Source organism: Sphaeramia orbicularis, unplaced genomic scaffold, assembly GCF_902148855.1.
Source record: "Sphaeramia orbicularis unplaced genomic scaffold, fSphaOr1.1, whole genome shotgun sequence".
NCBI lineage: Eukaryota > Metazoa > Chordata > Actinopteri > Kurtiformes > Apogonidae > Sphaeramia > Sphaeramia orbicularis.
In genome coordinates this window covers 227983-251504 of record NW_021941513.1, presented here as the reverse complement: position 1 = coordinate 251504, position 23522 = coordinate 227983, and the positions used below count along the sequence as shown (strand labels likewise).

General features: G+C 42.5%; 1 protein-coding gene across 2 annotated transcripts in view; it reads right to left on the bottom strand.

Moving 5' to 3' along the window:
• Positions 1-4385: 4385 nt before the first annotated feature.
• The window catches only part of ythdc1 (YTH N6-methyladenosine RNA binding protein C1), a 24724-nt gene continuing 5587 nt past the window's right edge, over positions 4386-23522 (bottom strand). The window contains exons 2-16 of one of the 2 annotated variants that reach the window (XM_030129720.1): positions 22286-22387; positions 19149-19462; positions 18576-18981; positions 18437-18499; positions 18255-18349; positions 17447-17555; positions 17228-17345; positions 17011-17095; positions 13447-13601; positions 10004-10083; positions 8201-8237; positions 8053-8092; positions 7760-7825; positions 7471-7668; positions 4386-4998 (exon numbers count right to left, since the gene is read on the bottom strand). In XM_030129720.1, coding sequence (XP_029985580.1) covers positions 4801-4998; positions 7471-7668; positions 7760-7825; positions 8053-8092; positions 8201-8237; positions 10004-10083; positions 13447-13601; positions 17011-17095; positions 17228-17345; positions 17447-17555; positions 18255-18349; positions 18437-18499; positions 18576-18981; positions 19149-19462; positions 22286-22387 — 2066 coding nt within the window. In that variant the 3' untranslated portion in view covers positions 4386-4800. The remainder of the gene's footprint in view (positions 4999-7470; positions 7669-7759; positions 7826-8052; positions 8093-8200; positions 8238-10003; positions 10084-13446; positions 13602-17010; positions 17096-17227; positions 17346-17446; positions 17556-18254; positions 18350-18436; positions 18500-18575; positions 18982-19148; positions 19463-22285; positions 22388-23522) is intronic. The other variant, XM_030129722.1, reaches the window with a different exon arrangement.

Here is a 23522-nt window from a genome sequence, read left to right as displayed (position 1 = left end):
TTACTGAAAAAGATGGAAAGCACAAGGATGGATTCCATTTCTACCATCTTCTACATTCTATCTCCCTTTGTTTTGGCGCATACACCCTCACCCTGGCATTGTGGGTAGTGGGAAGTGTTGACAGTATGGGTCCGAGAAAGGCCACGTCCTCTGAGGAAACTGAGGAAATCAAGAAAGTGCTTGACTTTCTAGCAGAAGAAGTTTCTGCTGTTAGGTTACAGCAGAAAAGTATTTTGAATCTGATGGAAGAGGTTAAGGCGCTCCGCATCTGAAATGAAGAAAAAGATAAACGGATCGTGTACCTGGAAAACCGGGTCGCGGATCTCGAGCAGTACACCAGGATGAATGATGTCATCATTACTGGGCTTCGGGTTAAACCCCGATCTTATGCTCGTGCGGTAACAGCTGATGAAGGAGAGACGACCACAGAACTGGAGGTGTCGACGGGACAACAGGTGGTCGCCTCTTTGCACTCCAAGAGGATGGAGCTGGACGACAAGAACATGGAGGCTTGCCATCCACTGACAAGAAGAAATGCCAGCGACAAAGCAGCCATCATTGTAAGGTTTGTAATAGGAAACATAAAACTGCACTGCTGACAGAAGGACGGAAGCTGAAGGGAATCGATGTTTCCATAAACGAGCACCTGACCAAGCACAATGCCCACATCGCCAAAAAAGCCAGAGTCCTGAAGAAGCAGAAAAACATTCAACATACCTGGACCACAACTGCAAAGTCTTCATTAAACTGAACGGATCAGCAGAGGAGGCCAAGGTTCTGCTGGTGAGGAGTATGGAGGAGCTGGACAAACTTCAACAAAAATGAGCTGGACCTTAGGATAACAAACACTTACGCTACAGACAATAATGACAAACGCCAAAGGAGATCACCCACCTATTTTTGCAGATAATAGCAACATTACCAAGAGGATCCATAATCATGACAGTTTATAGCTTCACACATTTCAATATACAGATCACAATCTACGGGACATGGAACAGGACATAGACCCGGACAATAACTTCTTCAACTATGTCAACAATAGCTGCTGCTGCTACACTGAGGAACAGTAGAACCACATCAGTGAGGATGGCACATTTTCACTCATGCATATAAACAGCAGAAGTCTGTCTGCAAACTTGGAGAACATTAAGGACCACTTGTGCCACTTCACACAGTCATCTGATGTAACTGCAGTAACTGAAACATGGATAAACAAGGAAAAAGGGGCAGACTTTGACTTGGATGGATATGAATTCATACACTTGGATCGAATTAAAAAAGTGCTTTGATATTAATGAATTAGCGCTAAATTTGGATAAAACAAAAATAATCATGTTTGGAAATTGCAGAAATGATAAAACAATACAGATTCAACTAGATGGGGTAAACATCAATAGAGTCGAAGAAATCAAATTCTTAGGGGTGACAACAGATGAGCAGGTCAGCTGGAAGCCACATATGAGATATATACGATCCAAATGATCAAGAAGCATAGCAGTATTAAATAAAGCAAAACAGGTTCTGGATCACAAATCATTCTGCATTCTCTACTGTTCCGTAGTTCTTCCATATGTAAGTTACTGTGCAGAGGTTTGAGGCAATAACTACAACAGTACAATCCATCCACTAATCCTTCTACAAAAGAAAGCAGTAAGGATCATTCACAAGGCAGGTTCCACAGATCACACAAATGCATTCTTTTTACAAAGTGACTCAGACTCAAAGACCTCAGAGAACTACAAACAACACAAATCCTATTCAAAGCCAAAACTAATCGGCTACCAGGAAACACACAGAAATGATTCACTGAAAGGGAAGGGAGTTCTAATTTAAGGGGTAGATTTAATTTTGAAATTCAGAGGGTGCGGACTACTAGGAAAAGTTTGGCAGTCATATTCATCCGTTTATAGATGGAATCAGATCCAACTGCAGCTTGAACTGTTTTCATCTGTCTGATGTAAAGCACCAAGAATTAAAGTAGCACAGGACAAACACAGAGATGGAAACAATCTGATGGCACTGCAGGTTCTGCTTCTGGTGCAGGTGGTGGTTCTGGTTCTGGTGGTGGTTCTGGTGGTTCTGCTGCAGGTGTAGGTGACCAGACCAAAGGCCCTGGTCCAGTTTGAATGAACTGTCAGAGTTCTGGAGTCTGAACCAGGAAACATGAACAACTGAGTCCAAAGGGTTTAGATTTAGATTAGTTTAACTAAAGGGTTTAGATTTACATTAGTTTAACTAAAGGGTTTAGATTTACATTAGTTTAACTAAAGGGTTTAGATTTACATTAGTTTGACTAAAGGGTTTAGATTTACATTAGTTTGACTAAAGGGTTTAGATTTACATTAGTTTAACTAAAGGGTTTAGATTTACATTAGTTTGACTAAAGGGTTTAGATTTACATTAGTCTAACTAAAGGGTTTAGATTTACATTAGTTTAACTAAAGGGTTTAGATTTACATTAGTTTGACTAAAGGGTTTAGATTTACATTAGTTTAACTAAAGGGTTTAGATTTACATTAGTTTGACTAAAGGGTTTAGATTTACATTAGTCTAACTAAAGGGTTTAGGGTTTAGATTTACATTAGTTTAACTAAAGGGTTTAGATTTAGTTTAACTAAAGGGTTTAGATTTACATTAGTCTAACTAAAGGGTTTAGATTTACATTAGTTTAACTAAAGCGCTTAGATTTACATTAGTTTAACTAAAGGGTTTAGATTTAGTTTAACTAAAGGGTTTAGATTTACATTAGTTTGACTAAAGGGTTTAGATTTACATTAGTTTGACTAAAGGGTTTAGATTTACATTAGTTTGACTAAAGGGTTTAGATTTAGATTAGTTTGACTAAAGGGTTTAGATTTACATTAGTTTAACTAAAGGGTTTAGATTTACATTAGTTTGACTAAAGGGTTTAGATTTACATTAGTTTAACTAAAGGGTTTAGATTTACATTAGTTTAATTAAAGGGTTTAGATTTACATTAGTTTAACTAAAGGGTTTAGATTTACATTAGTTTAATTAAAGGGTTTAGATTTACATTAGTTTAACTAAAGGGTTTAGATTTACATTAGTTTGACTAAAGGGTTTAGATTTACATTAGTTTAACTAAAGGGTTTAGATTTACATTAGTTTAACTAAAGGGTTTAGATTCACCAAACACTGACAGTTAGAATAAATGAATGTGTCTCCAATGGGCCTGCACTCTTTCACTCCTTCACTCTTCACTCTTTCACTCCTTCACTCTTTCGTCCAGTTTCTACATGGACTCTTTAGAACTCATCTCTCAGATGTGAAATCTGAACTCTTCCATAATCAGTCATTGGACACAAGTGTGAGCTCTATTATCAGCGTTCATCCAGTAACTGTGATGATCGTCATGGTAACACTGACGGTCGTCATGGTAATAGCAGAGAACATTCTGGAACAGAACTGTGTACTTTGAATCCAGAGTCAGATTGTGTTAAAGTTCCTGTTCTTGAATTTAGATTTAACTGAGTTTAAGTCAAACTGAGTCTGAACAGGTTTACATTTAAAAGAACTGGACCAGGAGGTCAAAGGTCACCTGTGACCTGGAAACAGGAGGTCAAAGGTCACCTGAAACCAGGAGGTCAAACTGAACTGAATTGCCTTTATTGTCATTTGACAGTACAGAGTACATCAAATGAAATTAAGTTGGATGGTTAGGGCCATGGGGCCACTGCTCCTAGTACAGAGTACACCTAGAGCACATCCACAAAACCCTTTTCTTTGAAAAAAAAAATTGCAGTGAAGAACAGAAGATCATGCAAAGCACAAATGTAAGACATCCTACAGTTTTCACACAGTACACAAGGACACATGCTGGAATTTTTTCATGGATTTGAAGGGAATTGGGGGACAGCGTGAACAATTAGGCCAACAGCAGATGTTAAAACGGAATGGGAGATGAATGAACTGTAAGAACTGTGGAATGTGTGAGAAGATGAGAGACTCCAGTGGGTCACTGTCAGTCCACCGTTGTCCTGACCATGGAAGATGTTTTGACTGCAGGGGGGAGTAGATTTGAGAAGAATCTGCTGCTTCCTCAGTTCTCAGGGGAAATAAAGGTCACCTGTGACCTGGAAACAGGAGGTCAAAGGTCACCTGTGACTTGGAAACAGGAGGTCAAAGGTCACCTGTGACTTGGAAACAGGAGGTCAAAGGTCACCTGGAACCAGGAAGTCAAAAGTCACCTGTTCTTCTGCAGATGTAAACACAGATGAATGAATGAATTCAACAGGAGACGATGGTGTTGAATGGACAGAAGGACGGACAATAAAAGCAGGACAGTGACCTTCGGCCAAGGGTTCAAAACAACCAACTCTAACAGGAAGTGAGTACTGCAATGAAGAAACACAAACAGGAAGTGATCACAACTATGCTTTTATTTTGTAGAGTACAGTGGTTCACAAAGCAACAAACAAAAACTTTAAACAAAAATAAATAAACAGGAAATACATTTTGTGTCATTCAGTGAGACTCTTATTTTGAAAGACAGGAATCACTGTAACATTTCACAATAAAAGAGCACTGATTTGGGGCAAACTTCAGAAAATGAACTTTATTTTGGTGTTTCCTGTTTACCAAAACAGTTAAAAACTTAGACATAAAAACAGGGAATCATGGGGGGAAAAAAGGCTGAAGGTTACAGTGTTTTTTCTTCTGCTGTGATGTCACTTCTGCTTTTACACACCTTCAAAATAAAAGTTCTGACAAAGGTAATTTTATGTCACAAAAACAAACTGACCATGTGGTTCCATAGCCTGCTCAGGCCCCGCCCCTCTACCTGCGATACCGCCCCCTCTCCTTGTCTCTCTCCCTCTCTCTCTCCCTGTCCCTCGCTCGCTCTCGCTCTCTGTCTCGGCGTGCGTCTCTCGGTCCACCGCGCTCACGTTCTCGTTGGCGTTCGCGTTCCCGTCGGCTGCTGACCACTGCCTGCGTCCGCCGCAGGAAGTCGTCCACGCGCATGTCGTAGTCATGCTGCATGATGGGAATGCAAACGGGAGAGAGAGAGAGTTAGAGCCCAAAAATGGACACAGGCGTCACATGACTCACAACAATAAACTATAAATATAAATAATAATACAAATAACTATAAATATGAAATGGTAAGTATAACTAAATCCGTAAACCGTCCCAGCGGGTTCATATCCTGGAACTAAAGGAGAACTTGGATCTAATTTAAATTCATTCATTCATAAATAATGTCTGATGAACTAAATTAGTTCGATCTAGTTTATTTATTTAATTTATTCTGAAAAACCGGAGGAAGTGCTTTGTTTTCTGATCTGGTTTAGTCTGAAAGGGTTTATAATTATTTAAACTCCCTTTTCTTAAGTCTGTTGGTCTGACCTGACCTGCCCCCAAGCCCCCTCCCCCCCACCTGTCTGACCTGTCCCCCCCTACGCCCCCCCACCCCCACACCTGTCTGACCTGTCCCCTCCACGCCCCCCCACCCCCACACCTGTCTGACCTGTCCCCCCCCTACGCCCCCCCACCCCCACACCTGTCTGACCTGACCCAGGTCAGTGTTTCTATGTGTTCAGTGTTTTTTTTTTTGTGTTCATTGTTTTTAAGTGGTCAGTGTTTTTGTTGTGTTCAGTGTTTTTGTTGTGTTCAGTGTTCTTTGTGTGGTCAGTGTTTTTTATGTGGTCAGTGTTTTTTGTGTTCAGTGTTTTTGTTGTGTTCAGTGTTTTTATGTGTTCAGTGTTTTTATGTGTTCAGTGTTTTTGTTGTGTGCAGTGTTTTTATGTGTTCAGTGTTTTTTATGTGTTCAGTGTTTTTATGTGTTCAGTGTTTTTATGTGTTCAGTGTTTTTATGTGTTCAGTGTTTTTGTGTGTTCAGTGTTTTTTTGTGTTCATTGTTTTTATGTGGTCAGTGTTTTTATGTGGTCAGTGTTTTTGTTGTGTTCAGTGTTTTTATGTGTACAGTGTGTTTTTATGTGTTCAGTGTTTTTTATGTGTTCAGTGTTTTTTTATGTGTACAGTGTGTTTTTATGTGTTCAGTGTTTTTGTTGTGTTCAGTGTTTTTGTGTGTTCAGTGTTTTTGTGTGTTCAGTGTTTTTGTGTGTTCAGTGTTTTTATGTGTACAGTGTTTTTATGTGTACAGTGTTTTTTTATGTGTTCAGTATTTTTATGTGTTCAGTGTTTTTTGATGTGTTCGGTGTTTTTTGATGTGTTCGGCGTTTTTTGATGTGTTCGGCGTTTTTATGTGTTCAGCGTTTTTATGTGTTCAGCGTTTTTTGTGTTCAGTGTTTTTATGTGTTCAGTGTTTTTATGTGTTCAGTGTTTTTGTGTGTTCAGTGTTTTTATGTGTTCAGTGTTTTTATGTGTACAGTGTTTTTATGTGTTCGGTGTTTTTTGATGTGTTCGGTGTTTTTTGATGTGTTCGGCGTTTTTATGTGTTCGGCGTTTTTATGTGTTCAGCGTTTTATGTGTTCAGCGTTTTATGTGTTCAGCGTTTTATGTGTTCAGCGTTTTTATGTGTTCAGCGTTTTTATGTGTTCAGTGTTTTTGTATTCGGTGTTTTTTGTGCTCAGTGTTTTTTATGTGTTCAGTGTTTTTATGTGTTCAGTGTTTTTTGTATTCGGTGTTTTTTGTATTCGATGTTTTTTGTGCTCAGTGATTTTGTGTGTTCAGTGTTTTTTATGTGTTCAGTGTTTTTGTATTCGGTGTTTTTTGTGCTCAGTGTTTTTTATGTGTTCAGTGTTTTTTATGTGTTCAGTGTTTTTTATGTGTTCAGTGTTTTTTGTATTCAGTGTTTTTTGTGCTCAGTGTTTTTATGTGTTCAGTGTTTTTTTATGTGTTCAGTGTTTTTATGTGTTCAGTGTTTTTATGTGTTCAGTGTTTTTTGTGCTCAGTGTTTTTATGTGTTCAGTGTTTTTATGTGTTCAGTGTTTTTTTATGTGTTCAGTGTTTTTATGTGTTCAGTGTTTTTTTATGTGTTCAGTGTTTTATGTGTTCAGTGTTTTTATGTGCTCAGTGTTTTTTTTATGTGTTCAGTGTTTTTATGTGTTCAGTGTTTTTTTTCATGTGCTCAGTGTTTTTTTTTATGTGCTCAGTGTTTTTTTTTATGTGCTCAGTGTTTTTTTTATGTGCTCAGTGTTTTTTTTATGTGCTCAGTGTTTTTATGTGTTCAGTGTTTTTATGTGTTCAGTGTTTTTATGCGTTCAGTGTTTTTTTTATGTGTTGAGTGTTTTTATGTGTTCAGTGTTTTTTTATGTGTTCAGTGTTTTTTTTATGTGTTCAGTGTTTTTATGTGTTCAGTGTGTTTTGTATTCAATGTTTTTTTGTGCTTAGTGTTTTTATGTGTTCGGTGTTTTTATGTGTTCGGGGTTTTTTGTGCTCGGGGTTTTTTGTGCTCGGGGTTTTTATGTGCTCAGTGTTTTTATGTGCTCAGTGTTTTTTGTGCTCAGTGTTTTTATGTGTTCAGTGTTTTGGACTCAGACTCACCGGACTGGAGACGAAGGCGCGGTGCGTCTGCGCCGCCCTCTGTTTGTCTCTGAAGCGAGGGGGTGGAGCCTCGTGTGGCGGCAGCGGCGGGTGGTGGTGGTGGTGATGGTAGGGCTGGTGTGGGGGGGGCGGCGGGTGGCTGTGGTGGTAGTAGGGGGGGTGGTGGGGGGGCGGCTGCTCCACACCAGGGTACGCCGCCTGAGGATGTCACATGATTAGTCAACAGCATCTATTGTCAATAACCTGAGCAGAGGATCAATAACCTGATCAGGGGTCAAAGGTCACGTACCAGAGTCTGCCAGGGGGCGGGGGGGCCGACGCTGTGGTGGTAGTCCCTCATGTAGTCATTGTAGGACTGACAGGAAGAACAGAGACACATCTGAGCATGCTCCAAACCCAGACACATCTGAGCATGCTCCAAACCCACAGACACATCTGAGCATGCTCCAAACCCACAGACACATCTGAGCATGCTCCAAACCCACAGACACATCTGAGCATGCTCCAAACCCACAGACACATCTGAGCATGCTCCAAACCCCCAGCAGGACACGCCCACAGGTCTGATCAAATGTCACTCACCCCATTCAGAAACACGTCTCGTCTGACACTGGAAAAGCGTCTGAAACACAGAAGAACAGTCTGAAGCGGGGCAGTGGAACTGGACTGGACACGTGGACCAGTTTGAACTGTGATCAGATTTAGTTCCTCATTCAGAAGGGTTAATTACCTGTCCACCGGCTGGGCACGCAGGTCCTGAATAAAACCTACAACAGCAAATATTCACATGTCATATGGAAGGACCACAGGAGTCCAAACAACAGGTTAACAGTCAGTCTAGGACTAGGAGGACTAGGAGGACTCGGACTAGGAGGACCAGGACTAGGAGGACTTGGGGTGTATTCACACCTACCACGTTTGGTCCATTTAAAACGGACCAGAGTTCGTTTCCCCAGAAAGTCCGGACTTTTTTTTTAGGTGTGAATACAAACATGCGAACTCTGATTCGAACCAAACAAGCGGAGGTGGTCTCGGTCCGCTTCCAAACGGACTCTGGGCCGGTTCACTTCTGGTGTGAATATAACCGACCTCGAACCGAACCAAACCAAACCAAGGAATCTTGTGCCTTTTTGTGCTTGACGAGCCACCGTAGCCGCTGGAAATAGCCGAGGTTTACGGGTGGTCAGAGCGAACAGCAGCAGCTATGAGCTGTGGACAGACGTGGAGCAATGAGGAGATTGAATGTGCCATTGACATTTGGTCACATGCCCGTATTATGAAACTGGCTTTGACTGAGCTTTTCTTGAGTGTTAACATTATTTTCGTAAATTTGTGTCTGTAAAAATGCAATTTATATTCCAAAAATGATAACTGTATGTAGGAGCACCACGTCTATTTTCATCAACACTAGCTGTCTCTGATTGACCCCGCCCCTGACTTTTCTGTCCAATGCCAGCGCAGTTCGTCACATGCGTGCTTCTGTTCACGCATTTTGGTCCACTAGTAAAAAGTGCAATGTGAATGCGATCCGACCCAAATGAAAAAAATAAAGTCCGCATTTGATCCGAATCAAATAAGCAGACCAAAGGACTTTTCAGGTGTGAATACACCCTAAGACTAGGAGGACTAGGGGGACTAAGAGGACCAGGAGGACTAGGACTAAGAAGACTAGGAGGACTCTGACCTAGGGCTGCACGATTTGGGCCAAAATCAAAAATCCTGATTTTTTTTCTCTAAAAACTCAATTTTCAGTTTTTGGGTCAAACTACAAAAGACAGCAGAAATGGACAGAAGGTTTTCATGAGCAGCCCTCTATGCAGGCACTGCTCTGACCTCAGATCTGGGATGGGATCACTGAAAGTCCACAAGTTCCATGAGGAGCCCACTGAAGAGACACCGGTGTACATCAGCGACAGGCAACAGGTGTGTGTGGAGCACGAATGAGGAAAAACCCACATTCAGTTCTATTTAAAGTGGGGGTCCGAGCATGGACTGACCCAGGACCCCTCTGGAGGGACTCCATCTGTGGTTTGGGGACCCCTCTGGAGGGACTCTGTGGTTTGGGGACCCCTCTGGAGGGACTATCTGTGGTCTGGGGACCCCTCAGCCTGGAGGAGGGGCCTACGGTGGTCTAAAGGAGGGGCCTACAGTAGCCTGTGGGAGGAGCCTACAGTATTCCGCAGGTGCACGGCTCAGAGGCATGAGACATGAAATCCATTTGATGATTTCCCTTTTTTAAAAATCATCGCGATTAAAAAAATCTGATTTCAATTTAAGATCGATTAATCGCACAGCCCAACTGTGAATATGAAATAAACAACCTGTAAATATAATATAAAGTCTGAAAATATAAACAGTCTGTAAGTATAAACAGTTTGTAAACATAAAAAGTCTGTAAATATAAACAATCACTCTGCAAACATAAACAGTCTGTAAATATAAACAGTCTATAAAAATAAACAGTTTGTAAACATAAAAAGTCTGTAAATATAAACAATCAGTCTGTAAACATAAACAGTCTGTCAGTGTGGACCTGCTCTCTGGTTGAACTCTGGTGGACAGTCGGTGCGTGGTCTCTTCCTGCCGTGGAGGTCGTACTCTTCAGGACGACGCCTACATGAACAAGTCAACAAGTAAGACACACACACACACTGTTCTGAACAAACACCTACACACACACACTGTTCTGAACAACCACACACACCCACACACACTCTGTTCTGACCAACCACACACACACTCCTGTTCTCAGCTCATTCAGTCATAATCAGATTCACATGTTTGATCCAACTTTAGCTTCAAACCAGAGGCTTCATCAGGTCTGAACAGGTTCAACCCTGAACCTGGTCCACACTGTGGTCCTGGTCCAGGCCTGGTCCACATTGTGGTCCTGGTCCAGACCTGGTCCACACCGTGGTCCTGGTCCACACCTGGTCTTGCAGAGTTCGGGTCTGACAGTCTGGACCACAGGAGTCCATAATGAAAGAACGTCCAGGCCTGATTTTTTTCAGATCCCAACGACACCTCTGATTCAAACTAAAGGCTGTCGGACCTGGTCCAGACCCACTACTGTTCTAATGCCACACATTTCCACCATGTGGAACCAGCTGGATTGGGCCTTTTTGTGTTTCCATTACATAGAAGAACCTGGACTCTGGTACCTGGTCCTATGTTTTTGGTACCTGCTCGGCTGAGGATCCAAAACCAGGAAACGGACACTAACACATGACGTGTAAATTCTGCAGACACCTGACCTGTCAGACAGTCGTCTCTGCATCACAGCCTCATTAATGTGTGACCCGCCATTTAAAACATACAAACAGATGTGGAAGTGTACAGTAAATATACCAGCAGGTTCATCCATGATGACAGAACCACAGAACCACACCACGGTTGGTCCAGGAGGTTCAGAACCACACCGGGGTCGGTCCAGGAGGTTCAGAGCCACACCGGGGTTGATCCAGGACCTTCAGAACCACACCGGGGTCGGTCCAGGACCTTCAGAACCACACCGGGGTCGGTCCAGGACCTTCAGAACCACACCGGGGTCGGTCCAGCAGGTTCAGAACCACACCGGGGTCGGTCCAGCAGGTTCAGAACCACACCGGGGTCGGTCCAGGACCTTCAGAACCACACCGGGGTCAGTCCAGGAGGTTCAGAACCACACCGGGGTCGGTCCAGGAGGTTCAGAACCACACCGGGGTCGATCCAGGACCTTCAGAACCACACCGGGGTCGATCCAGGACCTTCAGAACCACACCGGGGTCGGTCCAGGACCTTCAGAACCACACCAGGGTCGGTCCAGCAGGTTCAGAACCACACCGGGGTCGGTCCAGGACCTTCACAACCACACCAGGGTCAGTCCAGGAGGTTCAGAACCACACCAGGGTCGGTCCAGGACCTTCAGAACCACACCGGGGTCGGTCCAGCAGGTTCAGACAGTTCTGTCCTCGGTGGACAATGAAAAAAATTCAGTGTGAATTTGACGGGACAACACGCAACAAACAAGTTTATCATCAACTCTGAGCAGACATCAGGGAAGTTATGCACCATGTCACTATGACAACCAGGTACTGTAAAGTCAGTAGTACCCTGTAATGGAAACGGACTCCAGGAATAGGACCTGGTACCTGGGAATAGGACTGGTACCTGGGAACAGGACATGGTACCCGGGAACAGGAGCTGGTACCTGGGAATAGGAGCTGGTACCCGGGTCCAGTCAGTTCCACACAGTGGAAAAGCAGCAGAACTAAACTAACTGGGACACTGAGGACAGGTTTCCTCCTGTGAAGTTTGGATAAATGTCTTTTTTTTCTGAACAAATCACTTTCAACAAACCTGATTTTAAATGTACAACAATGCACTGTCAGATCTGTCCCAGTTCTCCTCTACCTGGTCTTTACCTTCTCTTAATTCTTAACGTCATGTTTTGTACACATTTGTTTGACATACAATCAATAAAAACAACAAACAAAGAAGAGAAGCCTGTGGAGGACAACATACCGCTTCTGTTGGAAATGTGGAAGGTTGTTTGTGTCAACAACACTTTTACAAAAACAGTTTTTCTCCTTATCAGTCCATGTTAAAAGCCTTTTTTCTATAAGCCCTCTTATTTTGAAAGGGTGGAGGGGGGTGGTGATGATGATGATGATGATGGTGCAGTCCTGTCATTCAACACACAAAGCCCGCCCCTCAGAGCCCAGCCCCGCCCCCGCCAGACACCATCAGTCCTGGTGTTTGTGTTGCTCCGTCCATCAACACACAAAGCCCGCCCCTCAGAGCCCAGCCCTGCCCCCTCCAGACACCATCAGTCCTGGTGTTTCTGTCGCTCCGTCCGTTCCACTCTTTTACTTTTTTTTTCTACTTTTCTGTATTTTTTCTGCTTCCACTCACACCTCTACTTCAGTTCTTACCAGTGACCCCCCCCCCTCACCCAGCAGTTCATACCAGTGCCCCCCCACACACACACACCAGTAAACAGTCTGTCAGTCCTGATTCAGTGTGTGCTGGGGGAGGAGGGCTCACAACAGTCCATTCATGGAGGGGGGGGCTCCATTTGAAGTCCCAGTGGATTTACCTCTTAAAGAAAGTCCAGCATTTACCTTATTTGGGCATGTGAGGAAGCCCCGCCCCCTCAGACACCTCACACCCTCTTATTGGGTAAAGTCCTGGGGCCACACCCCCTGCTTGCAAAACCTGCACCAACCTCAGCAAAGCCCACAACAGTCTCTCTCTGCTTTAGGTCTACCTCGCTCGCCCCCCCTTCAGCCAGATGCTCCTCTCTGCTTTTATTCTGAAAGGGTCAGCTCCTCTCTGCTTTTATTCTGAAAGGGTCAGCTCCTCTCTGCTTTTATTCTGAAAGGGTCAGCCACAGTTCAGCTAAAAGCCCAAACTCTGCATTTTAATTTGTCGAATGGAACTCCTGCAAAGGAAGAAGAGCTTCAAAAGGAGAAATTTAGAAGCAACAAAACGTAAACGTTATTACTGACGTTGGCTAAAAAAATTAAGAAAAACCTCGACTTTAGAGTTTAACGCAGATTAATTAAACAATACGAATCAAAAGTACATGAACTACATCATCCAGTCCAAAAGGCTAATGCTTAGGACACCTTCTGTTCTACTGAATCAGATCTGAGGTTTAAAGTGTGAGTTTCAGTGTAAACCTGACGTTAGCTTGGACTGTGCAACTTTGAACTGGGTTCAGGTTTGGGTTGGGCTTAACCCCGACACCACCCACCCACCACATCTGTAAACTTCCTGTCTCACTGTTTAACCCAACACTGCAACCACAGAGTGAGACATCACCCGCTGGACATCTGAACATCTAGAACAACCACAGAATGGCCGCGGGCTGGCTAGCCACTCGCTAACCGCGGCAGCGGCGCTCTCCGTGGTCTGGCAGTAGGCAGTGCCTTGGTCGCAGCAGCAGAAGAAGAGGAACGGGAAGCGGGAGGAGGAGCTTGGTGATTGGCTAACCTTCCCGGTTCACGCTGAGGCGGTCGGCCTCGGGGCCGCGGCTCCGACGGCGTCCGACGCTTGTGACGAACGCGGCGAGCCACCAGGTGGACGTCCACACTCTCGTCCAAAGGGAAGAGGGCACAGAGCTGAGCGCCGATGTCCGGCTGGATCTCCTGAAACAGTGACAACGCAAAAGGAAGCATAAAAGGCAAAGACAAACTCAAACCAAAGAGTGAAAATGTAAAAGGAAGCATTAAAGGCAAAGAGAAACTCAAACCAAAGAGTGACAATGTAAAAGGAAGCATTAAAGGCAAAGAGAAACTCAAACCAAAGAGTGACAATGTAAAAGGAAGCATTAAAGACAAAGACAAACTCAAACCAAAGAGTGAAAATGTAAAAGGAAGCATTAAAGACAAAGACAAACACAAACCAAAGAGTGAAAATGTAAAAGGAAGCATAAAAGACAAAGACAAACTCAAACCAAAGAGTGAAAATGTAAAAGGAAGCATTAAAGACAAAGAGAAACTCAAACCAAAGAGTGAAAATGTAAAAGGAAGCATTAAAGGCAAAGACAAACTCAAACCAAAGAGTGACAATGTAAAAGGAAGCATAAAAGACAAAGACAAACTCAAACCAAAGAGTGAAAATGTAAAAGGAAGCATAAAAGACAAAGAGAAACTCAAACCAAAGAGTGAAAATGTAAAAGGAAGCATTAAAGGCAAAGACAAACTCAAACCAAAGAGTGACAACGTAAAAGGAAGCATTAAAGACAAACTCAAACCAAAGAGTGAAAATGTAAAAGGAAGCATTAAAGACAAAGAGAAACTCAAACCAAAGAGTGAAAATGTAAAAGGAAGCATTAAAGGCAAAGACAAACTCAAACCAAAGAGTGACAATGTAAAAGGAAGCATAAAAGACAAAGACAAACTCAAACCAAAGAGTGAAAATGTAAAAGGAAGCATAAAAGACAAAGACAAACTCAAACCAAAGAGTGAAAATGTAAAAGGAAGCATAAAAGACAAACTCAAACCAAAGAGTGAAAATGTAAAAGGAAGCATAAAAGACAAAGACAAACTCAAACCAAAGAGTGAAAATGTAAAAGGAAGCATAAAAGACAAAGACAAACTCAAACCAAAGAGTGAAAATGTAAAAGGAAGCATTAAAGGCAAAGACAAACTCAAACCAAAGAGTGACAACGTAAAAGCAAGCATTAAAGACAAAGACAAACTCAAACCAAAGAGTGAAAATGTAAAAGGAAGCATTAAAGGCAAAGACAAACTCAAACCAAAGAGTGAAAATGTAAAAGGAAGCATTAAAGACAAAGACAAACTCAAACCAAAGAGTGAAAATGTAAAAGGAAGCATAAAAGACAAAGAGAAACTCAAACCAAAGAGTGAAAATGTAAAAGGAAGCATAAAAGACAAAGAGAAACTCAAACCAAAGAGTGAAAATGTAAAAGGAAGCATTAAAGACAAAGACAAACTCAAACCAAAGAGTGAAAATGTAAAAGGAAGCATTAAAGACAAAGACAAACTCAACCCAAAGAGTGAAAATGTAAAAGGAAGCATAAAAGACAAAGAGAAACTCAAACCAAAGAGTGAAAATGTAAAAAGAAGCATTAAAGACAAAGACAAACTCAAACCAAAGAGTGAAAATGTGAAAGGAAGCATTAAAGACAAAGACAAACTCAAACCAAAGAGTGAAAATGTAAAAGGAAGCATTAAAGACAAAGACAAACTCAAACCAAAGAGTGACAACGTAAAAGGAAGCATTAAAGGCAAAGACAAACTCAAACCAAAGAGTGACAACATAAAAGGAAGCATTAAAGACAAACTCAAACCAAAGAGTGAAAATGTAAAAGGAAGCATTAAAGACAAAGACAAACTCTAACCAAAGAGTGAAAATGTAAAAGGAAGCATTAAAGACAAACTCAAACCAAAGAGTGAAAATGTAAAAGGAAGCATAAAAGACAAAGACAAACTCAAACCAAAGAGTGAAAATGTAAAAGGAAGCATTAAAGACAAAGACAAACTCAAACCAAAGAGTGAAAATGTAAAAGGAAGCATAAAAGACAAAGACAAACTCAAACCAAAGAGTGAAAATGTAAAAGGAAGCATTAAAGACAAAGACAAACTCAAACCAAAGAGTGAAAATGTAAAAGGAAGCATTAAATGCAAAGACAAACTCAAACCAAAGAGTGAAAATGTAAAAGGAAGCATAAAAGACAAAGACAAACTCAAACCAAAGAGTGAAAATGTAAAAGGAAGCATTAAAGGCAAAGACAAACTCAAACCAAAGAGTGACAACGTAAAAGCAAGCATTAAAGACAAAGACAAACTCAAACCAAAGAGTGAAAATGTAAAAGGAAGCATTAAAGGCAAAGACAAACTCAAACCAAAGAGTGAAAATGTAAAAGGAAGCATTAAAGACAAAGACAAACTCAAACCAAAGAGTGAAAATGTAAAAGGAAGCATAAAAGACAAAGAGAAACTCAAACCAAAGAGTGAAAATGTAAAAGGAAGCATAAAAGACAAAGACAAACTCAAACCAAAGAGTGAAAATGTAAAAGGAAGCATAAAAGACAAAGACAAACTCAAACCAAAGAGTGAAAATGTAAAAGGAAGCATTAAAGACAAAGACAAACTCAACCCAAAGAGTGAAAATGTAAAAGGAAGCATAAAAGACAAAGACAAACTCAACCCAAAGAGTGAAAATGTAAAAAGAAGCATTAAAGACAAAGACAAACTCAAACCAAAGAGTGAAAATGTGAAAGGAAGCATTAAAGACAAACTCAAACCAAAGAGTGACAACATAAAAGGAAGCATTAAAGACAAACTCAAACCAAAGAGTGAAAATGTAAAAGGAAGCATTAAAGACAAAGACAAACTCTAACCAAAGAGTGAAAATGTAAAAGGAAGCATTAAAGACAAACTCAAACCAAAGAGTGAAAATGTAAAAGGAAGCATAAAAGACAAAGAGAAACTCAAACCAAAGAGTGAAAATGTAAAAGGAAGCATTAAAGACAAAGACAAACTCAAACCAGAGTGAAAATGTAAAAGGAAGCATTAAAGACAAAGACAAACTCAAACCAAAGAGTGAAAATGTAAAAGGAAGCATTAAATGCAAAGACAAACTCAAACCAAAGAGTGAAAATGTAAAAGGAAGCATTAAATGCAAAGACAAACTCAAACCAAAGAGTGAAAATGTAAAAGGAAGCATAAAAGACAAAGACAAACTCAAACCAAAGAGTGAAAATGTAAAAGGAAGCATTAAAGACAAAGACAAACTCAAACCAAAGAGTGAAAATGTAAAAGGAAGCATTAAAGACAAAGACAAACTCAAACCAAAGAGTGAAAATGTAAAAGGAAGCATTAAATGCAAAGACAAACTCAAACCAAAGAGTGAAAATGTAAAAGGAAGCATTAAAGACAAAGACAAACTCAAACCAAAGAGTGAAAATGTAAAAGGAAGCATTAAAGGCAAAGACAAACTCAAACCAAAGAGTGACAATGTAAAAGGAAGCATAAAAGACAAGGAGAAACTCAAACCAAAGTGGTACAGCGCTCATCCGCCACAGCTCACCTGTCCGTCACGTCCTATTTTGACAGGTTTGTGTTCATTCCAGGGGTTGGACAGGTGGGCGGTCTTCGTGAAGGGAAGCTCCCGTCTGAAATCACAAATAAACTCAAAATGTACAATCTGTGTGATACCAACTATTTCTACGGAGCTCCACAGGGGGCGGAGCCAGAGGGTGCAGCTCATCAGTAGGATTAGGGTCCTGAACAGTCACCATGGTTACCTGCACAGCCAATCGATTTTGAAGACTCCGCCCAGCATCTTGGCGTTCATCCCAGCAGGAAGAACCCAGTGGATGGGAGAACCGCCATGACGAGACTCCGACGCCAGGCGGGCGAAACCTGAATGCAACAGTGGGAACCAAGAAGAATGAGAAACAAACTGAGACCAGAACTCTACCAAACGTCTACTTCAGATGAACTAAAGCTCATTTCTCTGGAACCTTGGAATTTGCCGCTCTCTCTGACGGAGAAAACCAGGACGACGCTTCGGGCCGAGCGGAACGCTGCGTTCAGCTTCTTCTCATTCACCGGTAGAGTCGACCAAACACCCTGAACAGAAAAGAAACATGGATGACCCAAACTGACCCCATACCAGCCCAAACTGACCCAAAACCAGCCCAAACTGACCCCATACCAGCCTAAACTGACCCCATACCAGCCTAAACTGACCCAAAATCAGCCCAAACTGACCCCATACCAGCCCAAACTGACCCAAAGTGACCCAACACCAGCCCAAACTGACCCCATACCAGCCCAAACTGACCCAAAGTGACCCAACACCAGCCCAAACTGACCCAAACTGACCCAATACCAGCCCAAATTGACCCAATACCAGCCCAACCCGACCCAATACCAGCCCAACCCGACCCAATACCAGCCCAAACTGACCCCATACCAGCCCAAACTGACCCAATACCAGCCCAACCCAATACCAGCCCAAACTGACCCCATACCAGCCCAAACTGACCCCATACCAGCCCAACCCGACCCAATACCAGCCCAAACTGACCCAATACCAGCCCAAACTGGCCCAACGCCAGCCCAAACTGGCCCAACGCCAGCCCAAACCGAGCCAACGCCAGCCCACACCGACCAACGCCAGCCCAAACCGAGCCAACACCAGCCCAAACCGACCCAATACCAGCCCAAACTGACCCAATACCTGCCCAAACCAACCCAACACCAGCCCAAACCGACCCAATACCAGCCCAAACCAAATCTGTATAACAGGTGCAAACACACACACACCTTTGCTTTTGCCAGGGACACGTTCTCATGATTGTTGCTCTTGATGAGGAAAAAGCGTGCGTCTCTCAGGATGTATCTGAGTTTGTTGGTTGGATCTGTCAGAACAGAACAGGCATTAATACACCTGAATGTCGGCAGGTGAATGTACGTTTATGGACAGAAACGCTGTCGTATCAGCTTACTCTCCATTCCTTTACGAACAGCTCGGACCGACGATGACAGTTTCTCCCGTTTCTTCTCTGAACCTTTCAAAATAAAAGCGTTGGAGTGAATGAAAAACGGGCACTTGGAGTTCGTCAAATCTGCTGTCGTCACAGTTACCTGACTCCTCGGAGGCGGAGCCGGAGTGCGCTGACTCGCAGTCATCGGAGAAACTGACGGAGGAGGCCGATCGCGAGTCTCCGGCCTCGCTGCGTGTGTCGTAGTCGTTTCCTTCGCCGCCTCGACGCTCGTACTCCTCCTCGTCCTCCTCTTCCTCTTCCTCCTCTTCATCCTTCTCCCCTTCCTCCTCCTCTTCCTCCTCGTCTTCCTCCATGCCCTCCTCTTCCTCCTCGTCTTCCTCCTCCTCCTCCTCCTCCTGATCTTCCTCCTCCTCTACGTGCGAGGCGACAGGGGAGGAGCTTCCTGAGCCCTGGTCGGAGCCGTACTCTACTCCAGCCTCTTCATCTGATTGGGCCTCCTCCTCATGGGGGGAGGGGCTTGCTCGCCGCTCGTCACGCCGCAGCTTCTGAAACACACAGATGACTGAGTTTGTGTTTAAGTCTATTCTGAAGGACTGAAGATAAGAGTTCTAGTTCAGGTCCAGGCTCCTCCCAGACTCCCTGGTCCCCCCATCCCCTCTTACCTAGTTCTGATTCAGGTCCAGGCTCCTCCCAGACTCCCTGGTCCTCTTACCTGGTTCTGGTTCAGGTCCAGGCTCCTCCCAGACTCCCTGGTCCTCCTGGTCTCCTCCCCCCTGGTCCTCACTCCGTCTCTGGCTCCTCTTCGTCCCTTTCGCTCGTCATAGTACTCGTGTCTGTACGTGGCAGCGGCGGCGTTGCTATGGCGACCTCGTGGGCTGGAGGCCACCGCTTTCTTAGTGGAGGCAGTGAGTGGAGGCCCCACCCCCCTTTTATTAGTGGAGGACGGTCTAGAAGGGGCGTGGCCTGACGAGGTGCGGGGCCTCTTCAGGTCCTGGCTACCGGAGCGTTCACTCTTTCTCTTTGTACCTGTTCGTCATTTTTTTAAAAAAAAAACAACAACAACAAATAATTATATTCAACCAGACATGTGTGGAATCACTGCAGGAAGCCTAGGGTCATCTGAGCCCTAACCCTAGGGTCATCTGAACCCTAACACTAATGGAATCATAACCCCAGTTTAACCCTAGGGTACCAGAAGTTAGCTGAGGGGTAACTTCTGGTACCCTAGTTTAACCCTAGGGTACCAGTGCAGCCTTTAATGTGGAGCCTTTACTTTTAACTCTTCTTTTTGTTTTTCCCGATGAGTGTGTGTGTGTGTGGGGGAGGTGGTGGGGGGGAGCAGCAGTTCTATACATGGGGATGCAGTCCATATCTAACACTGGTGTAAAATGAAAGTGAAACTTTACATACTTACAGTGTCCAACTCCTAGTTCTATTCCTCTGTTACACATACTCTACCTTACATGAAAGTTTCACAACTTCTATCCTTTATCCACGGGACCCCCTCCACTGCTCAATGGCCCCCTCCACAAATTCTGGGCACCAGGAATTTGTCATGTTTACCCCCCCTTTACAGCACCCCAGTGCATGGGGACATTTGCAAATTCTGAGACCGCGACGGTTCAGTTTAGGTGAACGTTAGTATCACTAATGTAGGATATGGGAGGAAGAAAACTCAGCCATAAATTTTGTATATTTTAGGCCTGTAATGGTACACAAAATTTTCGGTCCGGTACGTTTTCGGTTTTCAAAGCCACGGTTCGTTTTTTTCCGGTTCGGTACAGGAAGAAAGAAAACCCCTCAAAATGTCTATTAATGCATTTATGAATTTTTTAAACATTTTTCCCCAAATTTTTGGAGACAATAGAATATAGAAAAACAGGAATAATATAATTCTGCTGTTACATATCAAATAGAAAATAAAATAAATTATTAATATTACTAAATGCATCTTAAACATTAGTATTGCACGTTTCCCTGAAAGGTAGTTTCTAACAAACAAGAAAAATCAAATCACACTTCTGTCAGTTCACATTCTGCATAAAAATAAAAAAATTCCACATGAAGTACAACATTAACAAGAAGGTAAACTGGTATTCTGTTGAAACAAACTGAAGAGAAACACTGACAACACAATGAACCAAATTATTTATTTTAGGACAGAGAACAAACTGTTTAGGACACTGTGTGTATTTGTGTGTGCCTGTGTGCATGGGGGATTTTTTTGTTTTGTTTTGGGTTTTTTTGTCGGAGCCGGGGGGGTAGGGGGGGCGGTCCATAATTAACATAACGAACGCTGTCGTGAAATGAAAGTGAAACTTTACATACTTTCAACGTTCTATTTATTCCTCTATTATACAGCGTGTGTGATAGAGAGAGAGAGAGAGCGAGAGACAGACAGACAGAGCTAGTCTCAGTGTTTTAGAACTACTGTAGTTCCTAGGGGCCACACAACATTCGTCTTACCTTCTCTTTCCTCATTGTTGTCTTTCACCTGAACCTGAACTGATCCAAACTGGACTGGACTGATGGTGGAGGGTCTTCAGTCTCTTCCTTCCAGGTTCACATTATATTTGTTGTTTTTTTTTTAACCTTATATCCGCTGCTATTTCATATTTCAGGGCAATGTGTGCTCCTTCAATAAGTCCGTGTGAAACTTGCATGGATTTAAAGTTCCACATCGAACAACGTCTTTCGTTCTTTTTTCTTTTTCTCATCATACTGTGCCGTTTCGGTACAGCTGTGTACTGAACCAAACAGGTGTGTACCGAAACAGTTCGGTACGTGTACCGTTACAGGCCTAATATATATATATATATATATATATATATATATATATATATATATATATATATACACACACACACACACACATACGTACATATAGATATGTCGAGGCCCAAAACGGAATCTGGCCCGATTCAGAATCGGGCCGGCCCAGAATGGAATTCTATTCTAGGCCGGCCTAGAATGGAATCCTGCTGCTATAATGTTATTTTTATACCATGTTTAATGCAAATGATCTAAATTATTACAAAAATCAATACACGGAATTTGCAAATATGTGGGAAAAAAAATGAAACAACAATTTAATTGTAAACTATAATACACTTTATTTACAAATAGAACCTAGTGGTACTCCCCACCAATATATGGTACAGTGAAATCGACTGAAATTGACAATAGTTACTCAAGGTATGTAAGACTGAAAATGTAAAATTATGACAAATTATGGAATTATGGATCATTTGCATTAAACATGGTATAAAAATAACATTATAGCAGCAGGATTCCATTCTGATTGATCCATAATTCCATAATTTGTCATAATTTTACATTTTCAGTCTTACATACCTTGAGTAACTATTGTCAATTTCAGTCGATTTCACTGTACCATATATTGGTGGGGAGTACCGCTAGGTTCTATTTGTAAATAAAGTGTATTATAGTTTACAATTAAATTGTTGTTTCATTTTTTTATCACATATTTGCAAATTCCGTGTATTGATTTTTGTAATAATTTAGATCATTTGCATTAAACATGGTATAAAAATAACATTATAGCAGCAGGATTCCATTCTAGGCCGGCCTAGAATAGAATTCCATTCTGGGCCGGCCCGATTCTGAATCGGGCCAGATTCCGTTTTGGGCCTCGACATATACATATATATATATATATACATACATACATACATACAGACAGACAGACAGATTGATAGATATACACACATCAAACTGCGTCAAATCCTAGTGTGATTAAATTAGACAGGAAAGTGTGAGCCTGGCTGTGTAGTGTGACCCACTAGTGTCCAGTTCTAACAGATCAGATGTTTACATCAGTATTTGTACCTTTCTTGTCCGTCAGCTCTCGTTCGGTCTCTGGGTTGTATAGTTCATCATCTTGATCTGGAGCTTCAGTCAGAATATCCTCCAGAACATTCAGTTCTCCATCTGAGAAACAAACAGACTATTAATGACTGAAGTCATGCACTCAGTCAGTTCACAGGACAAATAAAATCACAATAATCACAGGATTTCTGTGGCATTTGACAGGATGGAACAGAGGTGGGACATATGTGGAGTAGACCCTTCAGTTTAATAAGTGTATTTATTTAGGCTGAGGTTCAGGTTCTACAGGCTGGGTCAGTCTAGGTTCAGGTTCTACAGGCTGGGTCAGTCCCACAACCCCTGAAAACTGAGTTCACTCTGACACAGGGTTGATGGGTGTATTAAGGACTGATGGAGAAAAGGTCAAAGGTCAACCTCACCCATGGATCCTCTATCTCACAGTAGACACATTAACAACTAGAAGCACTCGGAGAGCGCAGACCTCCGCCAAGGCAGATCAGTGCCCCCCCCCCCCGATCACCACCAAAATGTAATCATTTCTTCCTTATCCCATTTCCAACAAACCCTGAAAATTTCATCAAAATCTGTCCATAACTTTTTGAGTTATGTTGCACACTAACGGACAGACAAACAGACAAACAAACCCTGGCAAAAACATAACCTCCTTGGCGGAGGTCATAATTATCGTGAACACCTCATCATTAAACAGCCTCTAAATAACCAGACTTGTTAATAACTGTACAGTGCGACAGTCAGATGAATTCATGACCATGTCGCACCTTTCATTCATTCATCTTCAGAACCACTCTATCCTCCAGAGGGCCATTTGTAAACTAGAAGCACTCGGAGAGCGCAGACCTCCGCCAAGGCTGATCAGTGGCGCCCCCCGTGGGCCCCCCCCACCCCCGATCACCACCAAAATTTAATCATTTCTTCCTTATCCCATTTCCAACAAACCCTGAAAATTTCATCCAAATCTGTCCATAACTTTTTCAGTTGTAACTCAAACGGACAGACAGACGAACAAACAAACAAACAGACAAACAAACCCTGGCAAAAACATAACCTCCTTGGCGGAGGTAATGATGGATGGTGGATGAAATATGGACCTAGTTCCTGGTTGTGGAGGTGCTGCTAGTTCCAACATGAGTGGAGCAACGTTGGAACACATTCATTTCCATTTCAGCTGATCTAGAAACTCCAGCGCTAAGTTAAGATATGGTCATCTTTAAATAAT